This window comes from Oncorhynchus nerka, linkage group LG15 (assembly GCF_034236695.1).
Source record: "Oncorhynchus nerka isolate Pitt River linkage group LG15, Oner_Uvic_2.0, whole genome shotgun sequence".
NCBI classification, from domain to species: domain Eukaryota; kingdom Metazoa; phylum Chordata; class Actinopteri; order Salmoniformes; family Salmonidae; genus Oncorhynchus; species Oncorhynchus nerka.
This window is the reverse complement of record NC_088410.1, coordinates 46,175,881-46,202,261: the sequence shown is the minus strand read 5'-3', so window position 1 is coordinate 46,202,261 and position 26,381 is coordinate 46,175,881. Positions and strand designations below refer to the sequence as shown.

The following is a 26,381-nucleotide window of genomic DNA, read 5'->3' as shown; positions in this document are numbered from 1 at the left end:
TCCCGAGGAGGAAAAGGTGTTGTCATGCCCTCTTCACGACTGTCTTGGGTTGTGGTTGGACCATGATAGTTCGTTGGTGGACACCAAGGAACTTGAAACCCCCTCCACTGCAGTCCGCCAATTTTAATGGGGGCCTGTTTGGCCCGCATTTTCCTGTAGTCCATGATCAGCTCTTTTGTCTTGCTCACATTGAGGGAGAGGTTGTTGTCCTGGCACCACTGCCAGGTCTCTGACCTCCTCCCTATAGGCTGTCTCATCGTTGTCGATGATCAGGCCTACCACTGTTGTGTCGTCAGAAAACGTATTGATGGTGTTGGCCACACAGTTGTGGGTGAAAAGGGAGTACAGGCGGGGACTAAGCACGCAACCCTGAGGGGTCCCGATGTTGAGGATCAGTGTGGCAGATGTGTTGTTGCCTACCTGTCAGGAAGTCCTGGATCCAGTTGCAGAGGGAGGTGTTTTGTCCCATGGTCCTTAGCTTAGTGATGAGCTTTGTGGGCACTATGGTGTTGAACGCTGAGCTTTAGTCAATGAATAGCATTCTCACGTAGGTATTCCTTTTGTCCAGGTGGGAAAGGGCAGTGTGGAGTGCAATTGAGATTGCATCATCTGTGGATCTGTTGGGGTGGTATGTGAATTGGAGTGGGTCTAGGGTTTCCTGGATGATGGTGTCAAAGCACTTCATGGCTACCGACGTGAGTGGTAGGCAGGTTACCTTGGGCACAGAGACTATGGTGGTCTGTTTGAAACATATAGGTATTACAGACTCGGTCAGGGAGATGTGGAAAATGTCGGTGAAGACACTTGCCAGTGGGTCCACGCATGCTTTGAGTACAAGTACCTGGTAGTTTGTCTGGTCCCGCGGCTTTGTGAATGTCTACCTGTTTAAAGGTCTTGCTCACATCGACTACCGAGAGCATGATCAAGCAGTCGTCCGGAAAGGCTGGTGCTCTCATGCATGCTTCAGCATTGCTTGCCTCGAAGCGAGCATAAAAGGCCTTTAGCTCGTCTGGTAGGCTCACGTCACTGGGCAGCTCGCGTCCCTTTGTAGTCTAATAATTTGCAAGTCCTGCCACATCCAACGAGCGTCAGAGCTCGTTTAGTGGGATTCAATCTTAGTCCTGTATTGATGCTTTGCATTTGATGGTGTAGTGGTATTTCTTCTATAAGCGCCCAGATTAGTGTCTCTAGCCTAAAGCTCGGAGCGGATGTTCCCTGTAATCGATGGCTTCTGGTTGGGATATGAACGTATGGTCACTGTGGGGACAATGTCGTCGATGCACTTATTAATGAAGCCGGTGACTGAGGTGGTATACTCCTCAATGCCATTGGATGAATCCCGGAACATATTCCAGTCTTGGTTAGCAAAACAGTCCTGTAGCGTAGCATCCTTGTCATCTGACCACTTCCGTATTGAGCGAGTCACTGGTACTTCCTGCTTTAGTTTTTGCTTGTAATCAGGAATAGGGGTGGATAGAATTATGGTCAGATTTGCCAAATGGAGGGTGAGGGAGAGCTTTGTATGTGTCTCGGTGTGTGGAGTAAAGGTAGTCTTGAGTTTTTTTCCCCCTCTGGTTGCACGTGACATGCTGGTAGAAATTTGGTAAAACGGATTTAAGTTTGCCTGCATTAAAGTCCCCGGCCACTAGGAGCGCAGCTTCTGGATGAGCATTTTCTTGTTTGCTTATGGCCTTATACAGCTCGTTGAGTGCTGTCTTAGTGCCAGCATCGGTTTGTGGTGGCAAATAGACGGCTACGAATAATAGATGATAACTCTCTGGTAGATAGTGTGGTCTACAGCTTATCATGAAGTACTCTACCTCAGGTGGGCAATATCGCAAGACTTCTTTTATTTTAGAAATAGCGCACCAGCTGTTATTTACAAATAGACACACACCCTACCCTGCCCCTCGTCTTACCAGACGTAGCTTCTCTGTCCGGCCGATGCACAGAATACCCAGTCAGCTCTATAGTGTCGTCGTTCAGGCACGACTCTGTGAAATTTAGGATATTCTTAAATCGTAGATTATCCATTTTATTTTCCAGTGATTGCATGTTGGACAATAGTACTGATGGTAGTGGAAGTTTACTCACTCGCCTGCGAATTCTCAGAAGGCAGCCCTACCTCCACCCCCCTTTTCTCCATTCTTCACGTAAATGACGGGGGTTTGAGCTTGGTCTCGAGAAAGCAGTATATCCTTTGCATCGGACTCGTTAAAGTAAAAATCTTTGTCCAGTTCGAGGTGAGTAATCGCTGTTCTGATGTCCAGAAGCTCTTTTTGGTCATAGGAAACGGTAGCAGCAACATTATGTACAAAATACATTTTAAAAATCAGTTTTCAAACAATGCAAAAAAAAACAAGCAAAATAGCACAGTTGGTTAGGAGCCCGTAAAACATCAGCCATCCCCTCCAGCGCCATTATACACTAGAGTCGAGTAGAGCTGTAATGCGCTGGCCTGGTTATGCAGCCACCATAGTTGCTGGAACCATGCTGTGAAGACAATGTCAACTAAAAATATCTGAGCCAGCTCAGTAGCTCTACGGTTTGGGTCTGCAGTGTATGATAGTGTGAAAAGGTCATTAGAGCAATGATTGACGTAAATGTGAGGCCAACAGCGACATCTGCAGGATGGAAATAGGACTCACCGAAATAGGACTCGTTCTGACAGCCCTTTATCTTGACCCCCCGCGAGCCCGTCTCTATGAGGAAATGTCTGACTAGCTGCGCCTGAGAATCGACTGAGACAGACAGAGAAAAGAAGGGAGGAAGAGAGACAGAATGCGAGGAGGGAGAGAGAAGAGAGAGAATGAGACCTCAATGAATTCTAGGTAGTTTTAGAAGACAACACCTTTCCATAGTATCAAGAAAAACTATGCTGGTCATAGTAGTGAACAATTGGCTTTTGCCCAATAAGAACGATCTCCCTTTCTTTTGCTTAATCTTCCAACAAAATTAAATGATGATAAAGCAAAACAGTACAAAGTTAGTAAACTGTTACATGAACCAAAATCATGACCTTTGCCTTTTGGGAACAATAAATATGAATTGAATTTACGGCAAGCGTTGTTGACGTTGTTTGAAGGATGGCTGGCCACCTTGAGGGCCAGGCCGTAGGCCCCTTGGAAGGAGTTACTGTCCCGGATCAGGAAGGACCCTGGCTCCTTGTCCTTCAACACAGCGATGGCTACATGGAGGGAGAAGAAACACGTATTATGGAAGAAATTTGTTACTAAGACTTATAAATATACACTACAACAGTGTTTCTCAACTCAATATAGTACCAGATGTTTCCATATAAACACAGTTGCAATTGACATTAGATCATGTGTTGGGGACTGTCCAAATTAAGTGAGACCCTTTAAAACCTCAGAAGAGGCCTGTGCCCTTACCTTGGTCTCTTGAGATGCTAGGCTTGTACCAGAACTTGGAGCTGTCCTGGACAAACTTGGCATTGACCTTGCTGCTCTCCACCACCTCCTCTCTGACACCAGGGTGTGCCAGTCCTCGTCTGACAGATGGGGGCAGCTAGCTCCCCACCGAGGGTGAGAAAGTGACCTGGAGGAGGCTGGACTGAGGAGAGACCCCCATGGGTCCTATAGCACCCAGAGAGGCCCTGAGAAGAGACTGTGAACCATAACCATTGGGGGACCCTGGCATGGACGACAGGCGCCTCTTTTCGGGGAGGGGGGGCTGGGCGGCGGGGATGGTGACGGCGGTGTAGCCCGTGTAGGGGACGTGTGGCACGTTGAGTAGAGGGTAGTAATAGGACGCCAGGGGAAAGGTTGGGGTGTTGTACCCATCTGGGACAGGCGATGGGGGTTTGGGGTCGCTGTCACTCACATGGGTCAGTCTTCGCCCAGCTGGGTCCGTGGCCAATGGAGAGGGCTGAGGGGAGGGGCGTCGCTCTGGGGAACCCATGTAAAGGTGCGGAGAGGGAGGGACAGAGCTGGGGCTGGAACAAGGGGTCAGGGATGTGCCACTGCCCTTTTCTGACAGGAGGGAGTCACTAGGGAGAGCGGTGCCATTGAGTTGCACTTGGACTGGGCCGAATGAATTCTTTGGGCTCGGGACGGAGGCAGCCTGAGTGGACATCTCAGTTCCGCTAGACCCCTTTGTTTCACTCTCTCCGACCTCCAATTCTCCGTCTTCAGCTGTAGTTGGAGGTGGATGTACACTTACAGTGTGCACTTGCGTTGAGCCAGTACGGTTTACGCGTTCATTCGGCATCTGTATGTTCTCTTTAGAAGAAGAGATGTCATCTTGGTTTTGTGTCTCCACCAACGTTGGTGGTGTCGAGGAGTGTCCATTCGGCAGTGTCCATTCGGTTTCTGGTGTGCTACTGTTGCTGTTAGGCTCCCGCGTGGTGGAGTGGGAGGCTGAGGCTTCAGACATTGGGGCCACACTGAGGGACTCTATCAGCTGGGGCCCATGACTTGGCTTCTGGGGGCCTGCTGGAGGACTCCGGGTGGAACCCTCGGTGGGGTCACACATCTTCTCTTCATCTGGTTTCTTCTCACTAGAGCAGAGACATTAGAATGTTAGTTTCTACTCATTGACACATTTAAAAAGTACTAAAGCCAACGTAGAAGAGGTACGTGATGACACAGTACAGGGAAATGCCAACAGTACAGGGAACATAGTATTTGTAAATACAAAAAATGTGTTTTGTGATAAAACCGAATTTAAAGAGAAAGACTGAAAAGGTTTGTATTCTTTAATTATTATATAAGGTGAAATGTATTTCAAGGACAAGTGGCATTGCCAGTTGTAATTGTATTGACTTCAAAGTCACAGTAATCATTAAATGCCCGTCCAGCATACAGTACATCACGTTATCACATAACAGTCAGTTCAAAATATATTGGCACCCTTGATAAAGATGAGCAAAACATACTGTATAAAATAAATAAAATACTGGCCTTTTTTGTATGGTCAAAAACATTTGGAAATGATGTTGTTTTATACTACTACAATTGCACAGAGAAAGAGATTGTGTTTAACAAGTAATATTTATTTCTCTCAAAAACATATGGGTAAAAATGATTGGCACCCCTGTTATCAACACCTCACCTTGAGAGGATAACACAGAGTATTTTTCTCAAATGTTATATGAGATTGGAGAACACGTTGGGAGGGATCTTAGACCATTCCTCCATACAGAATCTTCCCAGATCCTTGATATCTTCCATCTATGCTTATGGACTGCCCGCTTCAATTCAAACCACAGGGTTTCAATGGGGTTCCAGTCCAGAGACATTGCAAAATGTTTATTTTGTAGTCAATTTCTTTGTGGCTTTTGATGTGTGCTTGGGGCTATTGTCTTGCTGGAAGATCCACTTGCGGCCAAGTTTCAGCCTCTTGGCAGAGGCAACCAGATTTTTGGGCTAAAATGTCCTGGTACTGGACATGATTCCATTGACCTTAACAAGGGCCCCAGGACCAGTGAAGTCAATTAAAATAGAGCTCTTTAGCCACGTACACCAGTGGTGGGTTTTGCATCGAAAGAAAGATGCATATGCAGAAAAGAACCCAATCCCTACTGTAAAATATGGTGGTGGATCTTTGATGTTATGGGGCTATTTTTTCTTCCACTGTTCCTGGGGTCCTTGTTAACCCAGTATCAGACATTTTTGCTAAAAATCTCCCGCTACCATAACATTATTTATTTTTTGACAGCTGAAGAAAGCGCACACATTTCCTTCAGAAAATGTACTTGTTGTGGTTTAGTAATTTTTCTTAGATGTAAGTGTTCACTGCAGGCTGACTAGCATCTATTAAGTTACAAATGTCGAACAAATTAAATGCCCAAATCAACTTAAAAAAACAACAACAACCGTTTTGTAGATACTTTAAGCTGTAAAATAAAATGTTTTGGTTGTTGATTTTTTGAAAAATGTGAAGCGGGGCATCCGTTATACAGTAAATAAAATGTGTATGGCCTTTGTAGGGAAAATGCTAAATTGACCAAAGATCAGCAACTAGAGGCAACTTCAGCCTATACCTGGATACATAACAGGAGGTTAAGGGTTACCCACCTGTCTTCACTGTGTGCAGGGCTGCTGGTGATAGTTGTGTAGTCTGGATCAGAGTCTGATAAGGGGGTGGGGCAAGCGGGCTGTCCATCAATCTCTGCTTGCCCCAATGACCCCTGGGAAGAAGAGTCCTCCATGCCCACACTGTTCTGCACCACCTCTGACACACCTATAATGAGTGAGAGAGAGAAAATGAGGGAGGGAGAGTAAACGAGAGAGGGGAGAGTAAGAGAAAGAAGGTCCAGTTAGATCTGATCCATCTAGTGTAAACAGGTGCATAATACAGTACATGTATTATGCACTTACCAGTGTGTCCATCAGTCTGTTGCTGCCGGTCGGTGGGTGGTTCCGAGGGGGAGGCACCAGAGTTTGTGCCACCAGGGGGCAGGGGCGAGGCAGACCCGGACTGGTACCCCGAGGCGTACCCCCGGCTCCCGTGACTCTCCGAGGGGGAGACCTGCTGGTAGGGCTCGCAGGGGCAGGAGTGTAGGGGGGGTTGAGGGGTGTGGTACCCACTGCTGCCACGGGGGCTGTCCAGGAGGGGGTGGGGGCTGGGATACCTAGGCAGGTTAGGGCCTAGCAGGAAAACAGAAGGGTCGTGACCTTGACCCAGAGGGGAGTGATGGCCTCTATAGGACGACATCCCTCCCACTGAACGCTGCCAAATCTCTGCCTCTCGCTCCGCCTCCCATAGATTCTCCGCCTCCCAAAGCTGAGAAGGCCCCTCCCTCCCCCGCCTCAACCCGGCCTCCCTGTCCCACAGCTCAGAGTCCCGCCCTCGAGCCCAATGTGGGCTCTGTGGTTGGTCCGGGCGCAGCGGGTGGAAGGCTCTGGCTGAAGCCGATTGGTGCCCTCGCCTGCAGGTGCAGTCCCGACATGGGCAGCCACCAGGGGGAGGAGCCGCCGGTCTGAAAAACATCTCCCTATATGGACTGGAGGGCAGCGATTGGTGGGAGACACGAGGGGAAAGGGGGGCGTGGGCGGGGTAATGAAAGAGCTGACATTCCTCCCCGCCGCAGAAGACCCTATTGGAGGCTGGGAGAGTGTGGGCGTGTGGGTGGACGTGTTCAGGGGCGAGGTAGGGGTAGCAGGGGTGATGGAGACAGGGTAAGGGGGGCGGGGGTGGTTCCCACGGCAACTCGGGCAGGGGATGGGCGCTATGGCGATGGCACAAGTCCAGGTGGGGCGAGAGAGGGCGAGGAGACGCAGGCTGCTGGGAGGGTAAGGCGGGAAGCGTTCGGCTCTTTGGATTCCCCTTGGTTCTGTTACAGCGTTCCATGTAATGTCCATTTGCAAGGCATGGCTCCCTCTCTCTCACCCTCTCCCAACCCGGTGCCTCCCCACACCTCTGACATCTCGGACCGTGGCCAGCTTGAACACAACATGACCGCTGCTCCCGCCTTGACCCTCCATCCAGCACAGACTCTCTGTCATCCAAAATGGCCGTCTCCCTGTCCCTCTGCCTCACCCATTCCCTCTCTTCACCTTCCCCCTCTATCCTCCTCAGAAAACAGTCCATCTCTTCCTTCTCTTTCTCCAGACGGGGCAGGGGGCGAGGGGGGGGTTCCTCGAGGGTGGAGGAGTGCCCCGAGTCGGAGCTGAGGGAAAGGGGCTGGGTTTGAGGCTGGGCCTGGAAAGGGGGCTTGTTTGTGGGGTTGCTTGGGGGGCATCCGTTGGGAGAGGCCCCAGAGGCACCGACAGAGCCCGGGCCCCGACGCTTCTTCACCTGGGCGTACAGACTGCCATCCAGGGGGCCCCGCGTGTGGGAGATGTCTGACAATTAGAGAATGATACAGGGTTAGCTGTGAGTGTGTGTGTTCTCTCTGAGGTGTCCTGGTGGTATAGGTTTGTGTGTGTGTGTGTGATAAAGCGTGTGCACGCGTGTTTCACCCTTACCCTCAATGCTATCCTGGTGGTGAAGGTTGAAGTTCTCATATGAGTCCCAGCGCACCACAGGGTCTGAAGTGCTGTAGTCCACTGTAACAGAGGGGTCATTCTTACGGTACTCTCGCCCTGTGAAGAGAGAGACATAAGATATAACACACACGCACGCACGTATATAAAAACAATAAGTATGTTGTGTGCACACAAACGAGCAGAACCTTTCATTTTCTCTGGGCCGTAGGAGAAGATAAACTCCACTGTGGCATCTGGAGGGAACCGGTCATCTACAGAGAGATAAACATCACAGAAATCTCTCTCATTTCCGGGTTTTAGTGGCATGGGAAACATATGTTAACATTGTCAAAGCAAGTGAACTAGAAAATAAACAAAAGTGAAATTAACAAAAATGTACAGTAAACATTACACTCACAAAAGTTCCAAAAGAATGCAGACATTACAAATGTTATGGTATGTGCAAATAGTTAAAGTAGAAAAAGGAAAATAAATCAACATAAATATGCGTTGTATTTACAATGTTGTTTGTTCACTGGTTGCCCTTTTCTTGTGGCAACAGGTCACACATCTTGCTGCTGTGATGGCACACTGGTATTTCACCCAATAGATATGGGAGTTTATCTAAATTGGGTTTGTTTTCAAATTCGTTGTGGATCTGTGTAATCTGAGGGAAATGTGTCTCTGATATGGTCATACATTTGGCAGGAGGTTAGAAAGTGCATCTCAGTTTCCACTTCATTTTGTGGGCAGTGTGCACATAGCATGTCTTCTCTTGAGAGCCAGGTCTGCCTATGGCGGCCTTTCTCGATAGCAAGGCTATGCTCACTGAGTCTGTCCATAGTCAAAGCTTTCCTTAAGTTTGGGTCAGTCACAGTGGTCAGGTATTCTGTCACTGTGTGTTCTGTTTTTTTGTTAATTCTTTCCAATGTGTCAAGTAATTATCTTTTTGTTTTGTCATGATTTGGTTGGGTCTAATTGTGTTGCTGTCCTGGGGCTCTGTGGGGTCTGTTTGTGAACAGAGCCCCAGTACCAGCTTGCTTAGGGAACTCTTCTCAAGGTTCATCTCTCTGTAGGTGATGGCTTTGTTATGGAAGGTTTGAGAATCACTTCATTTTAGGTGGTTGTAGAATTTAACAGTCTCTTTTCTGGATTTTGATCATTAGTGGGTATCGGCTTACATTATTTGATGTTTTACACAGTCTCAATTTGGTGTTTGTCCCATTTTTTAAATTCTTCGTTTTAGCCAGATCCTGATTGGTATGTCAAATTTGATGTTCCTTTTGATGGCATAGAAGGCTCTTCTTGCCTTGTTTTTCAGCTCGTTGACAGCTTTGTGGAAGTTACCTGTGGCGCTGATGTTTAGGCCGAGGTATTTATAGTTTATGTGCTCTAGGGCAACGGTGTCTAGATAGAATTTGTATTTGTGGTCCTGTCAACTGGACCTTGTTTAGAACACCATTATTTTTTGTCTTACTGTGATTTACTGTCAGGGCCCAAGTCTGACAGAATCTGTGCAGAATATCTTGCTCCCAAGTGGCGCAGCGGTCTAAGGCACTGCATCTCAGTGCTAGCGGCGTCATTACACACCCTGGTTCGATCCCAGGCTGTATCACAACCGCCGTGATCGGGAGTTCTTAGTTTTGTTCTTAACTAACTTGCCTAGTTAGATAAAGTTAAATATAAAATAAAAAATCTAGATGCTGCTGTAGGCCCTCTTTGGTTGGGGACAGAAGCACCAGATCATCAGCAGACTTTTGACTTCAGATTCTAGTAGGGTGAGGCTCGGGTGCTGCAGACTGTTCTAGTGCCCTCGCCAATTTGTTGATTTATATGCTGACGAGGGTGGGGCTTAAGCTGCATCCCGGTCTCACCCCATGGCCCTGTTGAAAGAAATGTTGTTGTTTTTTTGCCAATTTTAACCGCACACTTGTTGTTCGTGTAGATGGATTTTATAATGTTGTATGTTTTTCCCCAACACCACTTTCCATCAATTTGTATAGCAGACCCTCAAGCCACATTGAGTCAAAAGCTTTTTTGAAATCAACAAATCATGAGAAGACTTTGCCTTTCTTTTGGTTTGTATGTTTTTTAATTCGAGTTTGCAGGGTGAATACATGGTCTGTCGTGTGGTAATTTGGTAAAAAGCCATTTGAAATTTGCCCAGTACATTGTTTTCACTGAGGAAATGTATGAGTCGGTTGTTAATGATAATGCAGAGGATTTTCCCAATGTTGCTGTTGACACATATTCCACGGTAGTTATTGGGGTCAAATATGTCTCCACTTTTGTGGATTGGGGTAATCAGTTCTTGGTTCCAAAAATTGGGGTAGATGCCAGAGCTAAAGGTTGATGTTAAAAGAGTTTAAGTATAGCCAACTGGCATTTGTGGTCTGTATATTTTATCATTTCATTTCGGATACCATCAACCCCACAGGCCATTTTGGGTTGGAGGGTTTGTATTTTGTCCTGTAGTTCATTCAATGTAATTCGATAATCCAGTGGTTCTGGTAGTCTTTAATAGTTGATTCTAAGATTTGTATTTGATCAGGCATATGTTTTTGCTGTTTGTTCTTTGTTATAGGGCCAAAAAGAATGGAGTAGTGGTTCATCCATACGTGTCCGTTTTGGATAGATAACGCTAACTGATAACTGTTCCATAAAGTGTCCAATGTTGTTAGTCGTGTGGTTTGGCCTCAGACCACTAAGTGTGAGCAGAGCCTGCTGAGCATCTGGTACATGCCATTGGCTTGGGCTAGTGGAAGAGTGGGGGTTGAGCCTGTAGGCCTGCTCACGGCCTGGGCTTCAGCAGGCTATAGCCTATGTCATGTATGCTTTTCTTTTCATCTTAAACGCATGTATGATGATTTCATTCACCTATGGCTATATTTCATGTGTATATCTATTTCTTAGTGCATTAGCGTGGCGGAGCTCTTGAATTATTTGGAGGTAGACGATGTGAATTGAACCATTTCAAGGAAACAGATTCTGGCGGAACGCAGATATTTATCATAATTTATTTTTTTAGAACAAGTAATTTTATCTGTTGGAATAAACAACATGTTACAAGATAAAACATGTTTTGAAATATGTACTCTTGAATTATATTTAAAATACGTCAACTTGAAATGAAAACAGGGCTTGCTTTTAAAAATCTGTAATGACTAATGACAAATTTAATTCTATTGTTAGAATGTTAAGACATCCTAATCGAAGATGGCAGCTCAAGCCATTTAATTTCGATTTGAAAGTCCATGCCCATTCTATTTCATTGAATCAATCATTTTTTCCCCCACATTTAATTTTCTCCATTTAGTTTTTCCATGCCTCCGTTTTTCCCAGTTTTCTCTCTTAAAATCACACATTTTTAACAGAAACTTTTAATTACCAGTCAAAGGTTTGGACACACCTACTCATTCAAGGGGTTTTCTTTATTTTTACTATTTTCTTTATTGTAGAATAATAGTGAAGATATTAAAATCATGAAACAACACAAATAGAATCATGTAGTAATAAAAATAAAATGTTAATCAAATCCAAATATATTTTATATTTTACATTCTTCAAAGTAGCCACCCTTTGCCTTGACATCTTTGCACACTCTTGGCATTCTCTCAACCAGCTTCAAGAGGAATGCTATTCCAACAGTCTTGAAGGAGTTCTCACATATGCTGAGCACTTGTTGGCTGCTTTTCCTTCACTCTGCGGTCCAACTCATCCTAAACCATTTCAATTGGGTTGAGATTGGGTGATTGTGGAGGCCAGGTCATCCGATGCAGCACTCCATCACTCTCTTTCTTGGTCAAATAGCCCTTACATAGCCTGGAAGTGTGTTGGGTCATTGCCCTGTTGAAAAACAAATAGACAGTCCCACTAAGTACAAACCAGATGGGTTGGCGCATCGCTGCAGAATGCTGTGGTAGCCATGCTGGTAAGTTGCCTTGAATTCTAAATATATCATTGACAGTGTCACCAGCAAAGCACCCCCACACCAACTCCTCCATGCTTCACGGTGGGAACTACACATGCAGAGATAATCCGTTCACCCACTCTGCGCCTCATAAAGACAGCGGTTGGAACCAAAAATCTCAAATTTGGACTGATCAGACCAAAAAGGACAGATTTTCACCGGTCTAACGTCCATTGCTCATCTTGGCCCAAGCAAGACTCTTTTTCTTATTGGTGTCCTTTAGTAGTGGTTTCATGGCAGCAATTCGACCATGAAGGACTGATTCACACAGTCTCCTCTGAACAGTTGATGTTGAGATGTGTCTGTACTTGAACTCTGTGAAGCATTTATTTTGGCTGCAATCTGAGTTGCAGTTAACTCTAATGAACTTATCCTCTGCAGTAGAGGTAACTCTGGGTCTTCCTTTTCTGTGGCGGTCCTCAAGAGAGCCAGTTTCATCATAGCGCTTGATGGTTTTTGTGACTGCACTTGAAGAAACTTTCAAAGTTCATGACATTTTCCAGATTGACTGACCTTCATGTCTTAAAGTAATGATGGACTGTCATTTCTCTTTGCTTATTTGTGCTGTTCTTGCCATAATATGGTCTTTTACCAAAAAAGGGCTATCTTCTGTATACCACCCCTACCTTGTCACAACATAACTGATTGGCTCAAATGCATTAATTTCACAAATACACTTTTTACAAGGCACACCTGTTATTTAATTGAAATGAATTCCAGGTGACTACCTCATGAAGGTGGTTGAGAGAATGCCAAGAGTGTGCAAAGCGATCATCAAGGCAAAGGGTGGCTACTTTGAAGAATCTAAAATATAACACTGTTTTGGTTGCTACATGATTCCATTTATGCCTTCTCTATTATTCGACATTGTAGAAAACAGTAAAAATAAAGAAAAACCCTTGAATGAGTAGGTATGTCCAAACTTTTGACTGGTACTGTACATTGGGATGATTCACCCGCCTGCTGCCTCAGATGTTGAGGAGGTCTCATATCTACAGTACAGACCTTCAGTCTCCCTTCTAGCCCCAGGCCCCCGCCGAGTCCAGTTCAGACAGTCTTTGCTGCATGGGAGGGAGACTGTTGTGCAACTCAGCACGTGTTCAACAGCTCAGTTAGTGCGTCCAGCTACCTCTCCCTTGCTCTATTCTGTACCAGTGCAGGCAGCCACCCCAGTCTCCCAGGGTTTTACATGGAGCAGTACCAGGACTTCTGGTACACATACAGTTGAAGTATGACTTTTACATACACTTAGGCGTGAGTCATTAAAACTCGTTTTTCAACCACTCCACAAATTTCTTGTTAACAAAGTTTTGGCAAGTCGGTTATGACATCTACTTTGTGCATGACACGTAATTTTTCAAACAGTTGTTTACAGACAGACTATTTCACTTATAATTGACTGTATCACAATTCCAGTGGGTCAGAAGTTTACATACACTAAGCTGACTGTGCCAATAAACAGCTTGGAAAATTCCAGAAAATTATGTCATGGCATTAGAAGGTTCTGATAGGCTAATTGACATAATTTTAGTCAATTGGAGGTGTACCTGTGGATGTATTTCAAGGCCTACCTTCAAACTCAGTGCCTCTTGCTTGACATCATGGGAAAATCAAAAGAAATCAGCCAAGACCAAGAATTGTAGACCTCCACAAGTCTGGTTCATCCTTGGGAGCAATTTCCAAATGCCTGAAGGTACCATGTACATCTGTACAAACAATAGTATGCAAGTATAAACACCATGGGACCATGCAGCTGTCATACCGCTCAGGAAGGAGACGCGTTCTGTCTCCTAGAGATGAACACACTACGGTGCGTAAAGTGCAAATGACTCCCAGAACAACAGCAAAGGACCTTGTGAAGATGCTTGAAGAAACAGGTACAAAATTATCTATATCCACAGTAAAACGAGTCCTATATCGACATAACCTGAAAGGCCGCTCAGCAAGGAAGAAGCCACTGCTCCAAAACCGCCATAAAAAAGCCAGACTACGGTTTGCAAGTGCACATGGGGACAAAGATCGTACTATTTGGAGAAATGTCCTCTTGTCTGATGAAACAAAAATAGAACTGTTTGGCCATAATGACCATCATACTGTTTGAAGGATAAAAGGGGAGGCTTGCAAGCCATAGAACACCATCCCAACCGTGAAGCACAGGGGTGGCTGCATCATGTTGTGGGGGTGCTTTGCTGCAGGAGGGACTGGTGCACTTCACAAAATAGATGGCATCATGAGGTAGGAAAATTATGTGGATATATTGAAGCAACATCTCAAGAAATCAGTCAGGAAGTTAAAGCTTAGTCGCAAATGGGACTTCCAAATGGACAATGACCCCAAGCATACTTCCAAAGTTGTGGCAAAATGAGGTTAAGGACAACAAAGTCAAGGTATTGGAGTGGCCATCACAAAGCTCTGACCTCAACCCTATAGAAAAGTTGTGGGCAGAACTGAAAAAATGTGTGCGAGCAAGGAGGCCTACAACCCTGATTCAGTTACACCAGCTCTGTCAGGAGGAATGGGCCAAAATTCACCCAATTTATTGTGGGAAGCATGTGGAAGGCTACCTGAAATGTTTGACCCATGTTAAACAATTTAAAGGCAATGCTACCAAATACTAATTGAGTGTATGTAAACTACTGACCCACTGGGAATGGGATGAAAGAAATAAAAGCTTAAATAAATGATTCTCTACTATTATTCTGACATTTCACATTCTTAAAATAAAGTGGTGATCCTAACTGACCTAAGCCAGGGATTTTTTTTTACAAGAATTCAATGTCAGGATTTGTGTAAAAAAAAATAGTTTAAATGTATTTGGCTAAGGTGTATGTAAACTTCCGACTTCAGCAGTATCCACATACTCCAGTACAACATCCAGTGCTTTTACGAGTACTTCTGACAGTGTCAATCCTTCTACTACAGGGAGCTGATGCCTGACTTGGAGAGAGGCCCCTTGTCTGACTGAGGAAGTAGTAGTGGAAGAGGCAGCATGGGAGCTTTGACGAGCAGTGGCTCTTTTCTGATGAGGAGATGGAGAAACTGGAGGCCATACCGGGAGTGTTGGAGTTGGCAGTGGAGATGGGCTTCCTCTCTGCTTCTGAGGTATAAGTTAGAATATTGGTAGGTATACGTTTGCTGATACATTGTTAATTTTTATGGCAATATGCAATAAGAAAATATTTGTTAATCCTAACAATTTCGCATTTTCTGAGTCAGATTTCTGTGTGGGTGTGTCTGTGTGAGTGTGCGAGCTAGTGAGAATTTGCGCTTGTGTGTGTCTGTCTGACTGCTTCAGATAATGAGCTATTGCACTTCGTCCTGAAACACAACCATTCCCTTCTCTCTAAACTCCCAGACATTCACCTCTTATTTTATTTACTTTTATTTCAATCTTATTTTACCAGGTAAGATGACTGAGACTACATTCTTATTTGCAGCAACAACCTGGGGAATAGTTACAGGGGAGAGGAAGGGGGATGAATGAGCCAAATGGAAGCTGGGGATGATTAAGTGGCCATGATGGTATGAGGGCCAGATTGGGAATTTAGCCAGGACACCCTACAAGTGCCATTGGAACTTTAGTGACCAGAGAGTCAGGACACCCGTTTAATGTCCCATCCGAAAGACGGCACCATACACAGGGCAATGTCCCCAATCACTGCCCTGGGGCATTGGTATATTTTTTTAGACCAGAGGAAAGATTGCCTCTTACTGGCCCCCCAACACCACTTCCAGGAGCATCTGGTCTTCCATCCAGGGACAGAGAACGACCAACCCTGCTTACCTTCAGAGGAAGGCCATCAGTGGGATTCTGGGTGGTATACTGCTGACCAATCCAACCCCTGGTACCTACCTGCACAGGCCAGGTCTAGCTCTCCCTTGCCGAACCACAGCTGAGCTCCGTGCACCGTACAGGTGTGGAACTGCAGCCTGAACACAACCTCCCTCTCTGAGCCACGCGGCCGCCGGTGATAGCACTTCACCTGGAGACAGAGACAAGGAAGAGAAACACAGAGAGCGATTAAGTGGCCACACTATTATTTACACAGACACTGTGTTTGAGACTTAGGCAATTACATTCTAGTTCAAATTACGTTATTGTCATGGAATATTTGGTGGCAACATGGAGGATAATATGCCTGAAAGTGGATCCATGGCTGAAGCTTTACAGATTCTAGCTGTTGAAAGGGTCAAAGAGAAAAGGAGACGGGACTGGTAGATGAAGACGGAGAGGAGTTGAGTTGGCTAGTTGACTAGTTGAGTGATGACTAGTGTGTCCATTTTGTTAAACACTCACCACGATGTCCCCCTTCAGCAGTAGCGCCGGCTCGAGTGTCACACACAGCTTTCTCGCCCTGGAGCCCTGGGGGTCGCTACACAGAGAGAGACGTGAACATAGTCAAAACACACCCCCAAGGTAGTAAAACACAGGCAAACAATGTTCAGTTGGAATAAACACAGACCAGCACACATGTAAACACAGGCGGTAGCACATATGAATAAAGTCCCAACAAAGGTACCCAAGTACCTACTGTGTCTGAAGGTGGAAAGGGAGCACAGTGAGAGATATACTGACCATATGGTATTAACAACATAATTAACTCACTAGATGCCTGATGTGTAGACCAGCTGTAGAGACTGGTAGATCTTCAGGAAAGGATAGTAACCTGCACAGAAAGCGAGTAGGCATAGGAATGAAGGATAGGAGAGACCGCAGGGGGAGAAAGATTATGCTGATGTGAGGTCATTAAAAGAAGAAGTGGAGGTAATCTATCCCCCCCCAAAGTGGTTTGAAGTGAAAGGAATTGTAGTTGCAAATTCTAAAAATACTAATGTTAGTACTCCTTAAAAGGCGTCCGCATGGTTCCCAACCGAAACAGTTCGGAAGAGATAGTGCATATATTATGACAACATTTGTTAAAGTTTTTGTTCGTTTTGGACTTCGGTAAGGGTTTTTCCAGCACAAAAAAATGTCTTGCCGAAGTCGGTAGCCGAAGTCAACGCCCCATCGTCGGTTGTTTAACATTAGGGATTTCATCAAAGTCTTTGTTGTCATTCAGTGAGAGACGACAAGTTCATGCACATTTCTTTTGTTGAGAAATAATGCACCCAACATCTTAGTTGGATGTAAAATCGCAGGACGGCAAAATGACCTCGGCAAAATTAATGACAGATTTCTTGAGTTTCTTAATCTTACATTAATTCTGACTATTTTGAGGAAGTGTATACTGGCTACAGACTTGAAACAACTCAGATTTGACAGTGTAGTGAACACTGCTACATCACATTGTACAGGAGGTGGGACACTGACCTCCTCCTGCTGCCTGGAAGTTGGGCAGGCTGGGGATGAGGACCTGGTGGAGGAACAGAGGTCTGCTGTTCATCCTGATCGCCCCCGACAGCAGACCCCCAAAGTAGTAGATATACCTGGGGAGGAGGAGAGAGAGCGAGATTGAGGCGTTTAGAATTAAGAGGGATGGTGCATACTCAAACAGGTGACAACCTAGCTGCAACATACAAAGAGAAGGAGAAAAGTTGGGAAGATGGCATGACATAAAAGTGGCATGACATTAAAAAAAAGAGCGATTCTCCTGCCTGTTTTGAGAGGGCTGCAGCGAGGACGACACTTTGTCTTCGCAGAACTTCCTCATGGCCAGAGTGGTCAGGGCCTGGTCCACCCTGCATAGACACAAACATAGCATCAAGAACTCTCTGTACAAGTGTACCCACGTGCGGCATCAACATGACTGACAGTATGCATGTGCACACAAACGCCCGCGCACACAGTCATCGCATACCCTGCGGAGATCTTGCTGTAGTGCATGTAGGCCGCCACGATGACCCCCGTCCTCCCCTTGTTTCCCTGTGAGAGAGAAGAGGAGGAAAGATAAAAAAAGAGAGCTATGTAGGGCAACTGGACATATTTGACCAGAACAAACAATACAAACAATGCAAACAGCAGCAACGCAACAGTACAGCCTCTCCCCTGACCTTGCAGTGCAGGACGACCACGTTGCAGGGGTCAGAGGTGAGCCAGGTCTCCATGGCCTTACACATGGCACAGATCTTGTCCAGGGGTGGGGCGTGCAGGTCTGGCCAACCAAAGTCTTCAACCTGAGTTTGGCACACACAGTGGAGTTATCCATCTCTGGATAAATCTTCTATGGGAAGCAGTGATCGTAACCAGGATTTGAGAGCACTTTACTAGTGGCACTCTGGAGTGCGGTCCTCACACACTCAATTACTGGTATATTGCACAATTATATTGCATCTCTATGGTGGTCATCCTACCTTGGGGTTGAGTCTGGTGATGTCATGACGCTTCTCAGAAAGGTTTAAGAGCTGGGAGAAGCAGACATTGAGACAAAGAGAAGGGGAAATCAACAATGTCACACCCAGTAAGCACACAACCGCCACACACCGTTGTCTCAACATTGACCGCAAGTTGTCTGACATAATATGCACAAAACATTACATGAAAGTGCTGGGTGGAACAAAACAATGACATTTTGTTACAAAAAAACAATATACCGTTTGTATTGCTTCTTTATAACACCATACAGTAACATAGTTAATATACCCAACCGGGCCCTAAGAATGAACAATCGTCACTTGCTAACTATATGAAAGAGTAATGGAAGATGGCGCAAGCTCAATGGTTAGTAATCGTTATGATAGAAAATAGCGTTGTTCACGGACCACGAACAAACATCTTTGTTTTCGTTTTATTAACATTTAGGGGAGAAACCAGTCTTGGCAACAGATATATATATTTTTTAACTTTATCATTCAACAAATTGTCTCCTTTCATCTCCATTCAGATCAGGGCCCATACTCAGAGCAGTGAGTGCTGATCTAGGATCAGTTTTGCCTTTTGGATCATAATGAATAAGATTACATGGACAGGGGGGCCCGGATCCTAGATCAGCACTCCTACTCTGAGACAGTCCGTGAATATGTGCCCGGATGTGGACAACCTTAACTTGTGAGGGCCAGTGTGGGTGCAGGCTTTTGCTCCAGTCCAGCAGTAACCTAATTTTAAAACTCAAAGCCTTGATTAAGGACTATGATAAGTGGTGTAAGGTGTGTTACTGTTTGGCTGGAGCAACAGCCTGCACCTACTGTACATCGAGCCCCGAAGGTTATGTCATCCCACCCCTGGCTGACCGACAATTAACTAACTTTTGGTAGCCACAATAATATACAGGCTTCTTGTTAGTCATATGTATCAATTGATGTACCCAGCACCAAAGTCATGTACATTAGTACACGCAATGGAAAAAGTACATTAGCACACGCAATGGAAAAAGTTTTAAAACGTTTTGTAATGGAAAATAAAAATGAGTGTTTCTCATTGGACAAATCCCCAGGTAGTCCTTACCTGTTTCGGTCTACTTTGTTATGTTTGGTGCCTGAACGTTCACATTTTGGACGTGTGAATTGCCTTTCTCCAAGTACAATACTCATTCCCCCCCCCAACTCACCAGGAACTTGTCTTGGTGTTTGGACTTGAGCATGGCAGCCACTTCCTGTAAGTTGCCGCGGTAACATTGTTCTTCCAGATCGGGCAGGAAGAAAACAGAGATGATCCTCTCAGTGATGTAGGTGAGGTCAAAGTCATAGTGCCTCGCCATCACTCTCTCCATCGCACACTCCCCACTCTTACTCCTGGAGGAGAGGAGAGGAGAAAAAAGAGAGAGAGAGAGAGAGAGAGAGAGAGAGAGAGAGAGGCAGTCAGTTCATCTCTATAATTGATTCTATTCTGTGGTCAAAGCAAAAACTTAATACGGTCTCAGATCAATTGTCTGGGGCCAAGTTAACCTCACCTTTCACGTTAAAATAACCATCATGCTTTTAGGGAATGAGGATCATTTTGTAAATGCGAATTTGACCAATTCCAGTCCCCTTTCTTAGTGGGTCCAGGGTCCATCCCAGAATCATTTCTACGTAGAAGGACTGAGGAGCTCACTTCTGGTGCCTTTTTTAAAAGAACTCCAAAATGAATGAAAATAAAATTTTGCTGAAACCATCTAAAATATAATATCCACCTCCATAATGACCCCAAAATTATTTTAACATATTGGACCATGCATATAGCCTATGCATGGTTTGCATTATCAGATGTGCCATTAGCAATAAGCATTATCACCTGTTGCACAACAGATGCAGCATAGGGGCTATAAATACATAGGTTGAAGCATGGTGCTTTTCCATCTGCATTTACCCCATTACCCCCATTGGACATCCTGATTGTTATTAGAATGAATCACGATTAAAACATATATTATTAATAATTATTGTATTACAAAGTATGTCATTGCCCTTTTAAGATGCCATTGCCCCTTCAAGAGCTCTGTTGCTCAGCTGCGCCTAAACCATGCTTGAAACTCCGGTTGTGTGGTTGTAACTGCATTTTTTAAAACGATGTCACGTGTGCAATTGTAGGCGTAAAGAAATAAACAAATTAGCAATGGAAAGCTGGGATCCCCCTCCAAAAGACAAAAGTGTTCTTCCTGTGATTACATTAAGAAATCTTGTGCATTGACTGCTTGCATAGGCAGAGCATTAGTTTCAAGTTAGGGGAAGCTAAACATTATTATTTTGTTTTTTTTTAAATCAAAAAATAAATAAATAATCACCTTTATGATAAAATATTGCATGCATCTCTCATTGCATTTGCAGATGAATGCAATATAGTCTACTATTCCTAACATGATGAGTAGATTGGAGAGTCATAAATTAGGTTAATAATATAACCCACTGAGCACACCACCCCCATTTCGACATGGATAACTGGGTAATATTTGGTAGAGACTTTGATCAATGAGATTAAAACCCATATACATCCACTCAAAAAGACAGCTAAAAGTTAGCTGAATTTCCAATGTGTTGTCACTATGCTTTCAACCATCTAAATGCACAACCAAATTCCACTGGAAAAACAATGTCGGATTTTTGGTTTGGCTGTCACCCAGATGTCTATCTCTGCACTTTCAACCATTTAAAAGCACAGCAAAGTTCAAATGGGACTACAATGTCAGATATTATGTTTATTTATACAACAGATGAATGGATGTATGATCACTGTGCTTCATCTAATAGCAGAACCAAATGACTTGGATTGCAGTTAAAATGACAGTGCTTTCAGAATGTATTCACACCCTTCTTCCATATGTTGTTGCGTTACAGCCTGTATTTAAAATGATTCAATTGAGTTTTTGTCGTCATTGGCCCCATCATGTCAAAGTGGAATGATGTTTTTTTTTTAATGACAAATTAATTCAATTATGAAAAGCTGAAATGTCTCGAGTCAATAGGTCTTCAACCCCCTTGATTTGGCAAGCCTAAATAAGTTCAGGAGTAAAGCCTTTGCTTAACAAGTCACTTAATAAATTACATGGACTCACCCGGTGTGCAATAATAGTGTTTTGAATGACTACCGCAATCTCTGTACCCCACACATACCACTATCTGTAAGGTCCCTCAGCCGAGCAGTGAATTTCAGACAGATTCAACCACAAATACCAGGGAGGTTTTCCAATGCCTAGCAAAGGGCACCTATTGGTAGATGGGTGAACACATTGAAAATCCCTTTTGAGCACGGTGAAGGTTTTAATTACACTTTGGACGGTGTATCAATACACCCAGTCACTGCAAAGATACAGGTGTCCTTCCTAACTCAGTTGCAAGAGGAATGACTTTAAAACAGTTAGAGTTTAGATGGCTGTGAAAGGGTCAAATGGAGGAAGTGCTGGTCTGGCCAACCAAAGTCTACAACCTAATACATCTCCTTCGAATGTTCAAATGTTGTTGCTTTGACAACCAAACACAATTCAATATCATTACATTTGAAATCAACCAGAGTTGGAAACCCTAGGCCTATTGTATTGTCTATTTTTAGTTGAATTCTGGGTTGAATTGGAACAATGGCTGTTGATGACTGCAAAAGATATCTAGGCCTAAAGAGAATTGTTAATGATATGAGTGTATGGTCACATTTCATTTGCACTGTTAAACCTACCCTTTGGAATGACTTCGATAACAACAGTGAATCTATTTTGTTTTTAAGAGGAGATCTCTTATGGTAGCACATTGGTAATAGTCAGTGACAAATATAATGGTTGGGCTTGTTTAAAACCCTGGGTGGGAGGCCAAAGGGTAGCTGTAGATAGATCAATTCTCCACTAGGAGGTACTTCCCAGTCTAGTTTTTTTTCTGACGTTGGATAGAACATTGAAGATCTGACGTTGTTTTGAAGGTACAAATCCACCATATTTCGTACAAGGTTTGTCTATGTTGAACTTTCACCCTCAAAACAACAGTTTATTTTAATGACACTTTTTCAAAATCCAATATATTTTGCACATAGATTCCACATCACAATACGTTGACAGATTACATCGAAACAACCTTGATTCAACCAGTTGTGCCCAGTGGGAACTGACTCACTGTTAGCAAAAAAAAATACCGTTCTGCTTTTCCTCTCCTTTCTTAGCACACATCCAAAGCTCAGCCCTAGCTCGAGGGAAATGTTTTAGGAGGAGCCAAGAGAAATATGAGAAAAAAATATGGCCTTTTATAAACATATTTCATGCAATTCCATGCCACTTTTATTCCATGACTGAAGACAATAGCAGAACTTTAATAGCACAAAAGTTACAGGGTAGGCTACTCTGCTAACACGGACAAACTAAGATCAACAAAAAACTGCCTGGTCTTTGAACGCAACCATCTAATCAAGGCCTATGAAAATGGGAGACTTGTTGTAGACTATGATGTCCATCCACCCTGGAGGAGGAAATTATTGTCCCAAAAAAAGCTTTCCAGGAGCACGGACTCACCCAATGATAGACAGTGAATATGCGCACTCACCGGTGATATGGCCGATGCCATCGGCTATAGTGCCAATACGATAAGCTACTGTTAGCTCAATAACCTATTGCGAGTTCAGGATTTTGATAGGCTAACTAAAAAAAAGAAGCTAATGATCTTCTGTGCCTAAATCATGCTCTCTGGTGGATTTAATGTATTTTTGTATAAACAGGAGTAATTATATGGCAAGTTCAATTCCATTTAGCCTATTGGACACGACACCTGTGACTGCTTGGACCTCAGAATACATGTTTCCCTTCCTATCCGGAGTGGTGACAGAAACATAACCTCTACCTCATCAAAACAAAGGAGCTGATCGTGGACTTCAGGAGACAGCAAAGGGAGCACGCCCCATACACAGACGAGGCCGCAGTGGAGAAAGTGAAAAGGTTCAAGTTCCTCGGCGTACACATCACTGATAATCTGAAATGGTCCACCCGCACAGACAGTGTGGTCAAGAAGGCGCCTCTTCAACCTCAGGAGGCTGAAGAAATTCGACTTGGCCCCTAAGACCCTAAGAAACTTTTACAGATGCACCATTGAGAGCATCCTGTCGGGCTGTATCACCGCTTGGTACGGCAACTGCACCGTCCGCAACCGCAGGGCTCTCCAGAGGGTGGTGCGGTCTGCCCAATGCTTCACTGGGGGCATACTGCCCTCCAGGACACCTACAGCACCCGGTGTCACGCCAAGGCCAAGAAGATCATCAACGACCTCAGCCACCCGAGGTCAGTATATGTGCATCAAATCTTGGACCGAGAGACTGAAAAACAGCTTCTATCTCAAGGCCATCAGACTGCTAAATAGTCACCACTAGCCGGCCTCCGCCCGGTACTCTGCCCACAACTTCAGTCATTGTCACTAGGCGGCTACCTCCTGGTTACTCTAACATGCACCTTAGAGGCTGCTACTCTATGTACATAGTCATGGAACACTGGTCCCTTAAACAATGTTTCCATACTGTTTTTACCCACTTCATACATATATACTGTATTCTAGTCAATGCCTATCCTATTTAACCATTGCAATACATACTACTCTTCAGATATACTACATATTCTATCCATATCCTGTCTATACATCCCTTCGCACACACACATACATACAGTACCAGTCAAAAGGTTGGACACATTCAAGGATTTTTCTTTCTTTTTCCTATTTTCTACTTTATAGAATAATAGTGAAGACATCAAAACTATGAAATAACACATGTAGTAACCAAGTGATGAACAATCAAAATATATTTTATATTTGAGATTCTTCAACGCATGTGTTATGGCTTTACACCACCTGCTAAAATGTGGATAAAGAGTTACTTGTCTTACAGAACACAGAGGGTGTTCTTTAATAGAAGCCTCTCAAACATAATCCAGGTAGAATCAGGAATTCCCCAGGGTAGCTGTTTAGGCCCCTTGTTTTTTAAATCTTTACTAACGACATGCCACTGGCTTTGAGTAAGGTCAGTGTGTCTATGTATGCGGACGACTCAACACTATACAGCTGCTACAGCGACAGAAATGACAGCAACACTTAAAGAGCTGCAGTTAGTATCGGAATGGGTAGCAAAGAATAAGATAGTCCTAAAAATTTACAAAACTAAAAGCATTGTATTTGGGATACATCATTCACTAAACCCTAAACCTCAACTACGTCTCGTAACGAATGATGTGGAAATTGAGCAAGTTGAGGTGACTAAACTGCTTGGCTGTGCTGGCTTGGCAGAAGCTAATGGGGATCCCTAATAAATACATTGCATCCGGGAAGTATTCAGACCCCTTCACTTTTTCCACATTTTGTTAATTTACAGCCTTACTATAAAATTGTTTTCCCTCCTTATCAATCTACACACAATACCCCATAATGACAAAGCAAAAACAAGTTCAAACTACATTTTTAACTGAAATATCACGTTTACGTAAGTATTCAGATCCTTTACTCCGTACTTTGTTTAAGCACTTTTGGCAGCGATTACAGCCTCGAGTCTTCAGGGGTATGCCTGGCAAACCTGCATTTGGGGAGTTTCTCCCATTCTTCTCTGCTGATCCTCTCAAGCTCCGTCAGGTTGGATGTGGAGCGTCGCTGCACAGGTGTTTCAGGTCTCTCCAGAGATGTTCGATCTGGTTCAAGTCCGGGCTCTTGCTGGGCCACTCAAGGACATTCAGAGACTTGTCCCCAAGCCACTCATGCATTGTCTTGGTTCATGCATTGTCATTGTCCTTGACCCCAGTCTGAGGTCCTGAGCGCTCTGGAGCAGGTTTTCATCAAGGATCTCTATATACGTTGATGACGGAGGCCACTGTTTTCTTGGGGACCTTCAATTCTTCAGAAATGTGTTGGTACCACAGGTAACACAATCCTGTCTCAGAGCTCTACGGATAATTTCTTTAACGCCATGGCTTGGTTTTGCTCTGACATGCGCTGTAAACTGTGGGACTGAGGTGGGTGCCTTTCCAATCAGTTGAATTTACCACAGGTGCACTCCAATCAAGTTGAAGAAACAATGGAAACAGGATGCACAAAATGGCAATTTCAAGTCTCATAGCAAAGGGTCTGAAGTTGCTTTGTCATTATAGGATATTGTGTTTAGATGGGGGGTTTTTTCTACCCCTTTTTTTCTCCCCAATTTCATGGTATCCAATTAGTAGTAGTTACAGTCTTTTCTCTTCGCTGCAACTCCCATACGAACTCGGGAGAGGCGAAGGTCGAGAGCCACGCTTTCTTCCGAAACACAACCCAACCTAGCCGCACTGCTTCTTGAAGCCAGCCACACCAATATGTCGGAGGAAACACCGTACACCTGGCGCCCTGGTCAGAGTGCACTGCGCCCGGCCCGCCACAGGAGTCGTGAGTGCGCGATGAGACAAGGATATCCCTGCCGGCCAAACCTGTGCTTCACCCCATGGGCGGCCAGCTGCGACAGAGCGTGGGCTCGAACCCAGAATCTCTGGTGGCACTGTATGTGCATGCGACCAATAAAACTGTATTTGATTTCATAGATCTGGTAAATTGAATGCGCCTCGAGATGAATATTGATCTCTCATAGAACACACAACAACAAGCTGTCTAGGTAAATAGGTAAACTATTCCACTATGGGGTTGTCTGATTTTGTTTTAATAACATTACAAAAATAGCAGCACTGGAAAGTTACATCTTAACTAATAAAGTATAAACTTTGAATTACTTTGCTAGTAGATACAGTAGGCTACACCGCTATTTGAGTTTTGCGCCCTAGTGGTGCGTGTTATATAATATTTAGTTCCCTTCAGCTGAACATCGGAGTGTCAGCATAAATCATGCATGTCAGTGCAGTACACACAATGTAACAGATATGTATTTATTTGAAAATACAATTATTTGGAAATTTATTTCGTAGAACAGACATGCATCTTCATATGATGGAAATCTGTCGGAGAGACAGACAACTTAAACCCGATTATATCACTGGCCTCATTTATCACTCTCTGCTATTGATTGAATCAAGTCCTTTACTACAGAATATAAAAAGTATTTGGTACCTGGGAAGGAAGATCCTCTTCTTATGGGACAGGGACTTAGTGGACCCCTGCTGAGAAAGAGGCATAAAGAGAGAGAACACATTACTGAAGTT

The 26,381-nt window shown here is 44.4% G+C and overlaps 1 protein-coding gene across 1 annotated transcript in view; it reads right to left on the bottom strand.

The window, feature by feature from the left end:
* Nucleotides 1-26,381, bottom strand: part of LOC115142792 (tensin-1-like) — an 80,076-nt gene that overhangs the window by 13,559 nt on the left and 40,136 nt on the right. The window contains exons 4-20 of the mRNA XM_029682534.2: nucleotides 26,290-26,339; nucleotides 19,386-19,569; nucleotides 18,193-18,243; nucleotides 17,893-18,015; nucleotides 17,700-17,764; nucleotides 17,497-17,580; nucleotides 17,213-17,328; nucleotides 16,508-16,568; nucleotides 16,199-16,274; nucleotides 15,755-15,884; nucleotides 8,138-8,203; nucleotides 7,932-8,048; nucleotides 6,342-7,808; nucleotides 6,039-6,204; nucleotides 3,393-4,519; nucleotides 3,059-3,187; nucleotides 2,649-2,741 (exon numbers count right to left, since the gene is read on the bottom strand). Coding sequence (XP_029538394.2) covers nucleotides 3,529-4,519; nucleotides 6,039-6,204; nucleotides 6,342-7,808; nucleotides 7,932-8,048; nucleotides 8,138-8,203; nucleotides 15,755-15,884; nucleotides 16,199-16,274; nucleotides 16,508-16,568; nucleotides 17,213-17,328; nucleotides 17,497-17,580; nucleotides 17,700-17,764; nucleotides 17,893-18,015; nucleotides 18,193-18,243; nucleotides 19,386-19,569; nucleotides 26,290-26,339 — 3,747 coding nt within the window. The 3' untranslated portion in view covers nucleotides 2,649-2,741; nucleotides 3,059-3,187; nucleotides 3,393-3,528. The remainder of the gene's footprint in view (nucleotides 1-2,648; nucleotides 2,742-3,058; nucleotides 3,188-3,392; nucleotides 4,520-6,038; nucleotides 6,205-6,341; nucleotides 7,809-7,931; nucleotides 8,049-8,137; nucleotides 8,204-15,754; nucleotides 15,885-16,198; nucleotides 16,275-16,507; nucleotides 16,569-17,212; nucleotides 17,329-17,496; nucleotides 17,581-17,699; nucleotides 17,765-17,892; nucleotides 18,016-18,192; nucleotides 18,244-19,385; nucleotides 19,570-26,289; nucleotides 26,340-26,381) is intronic.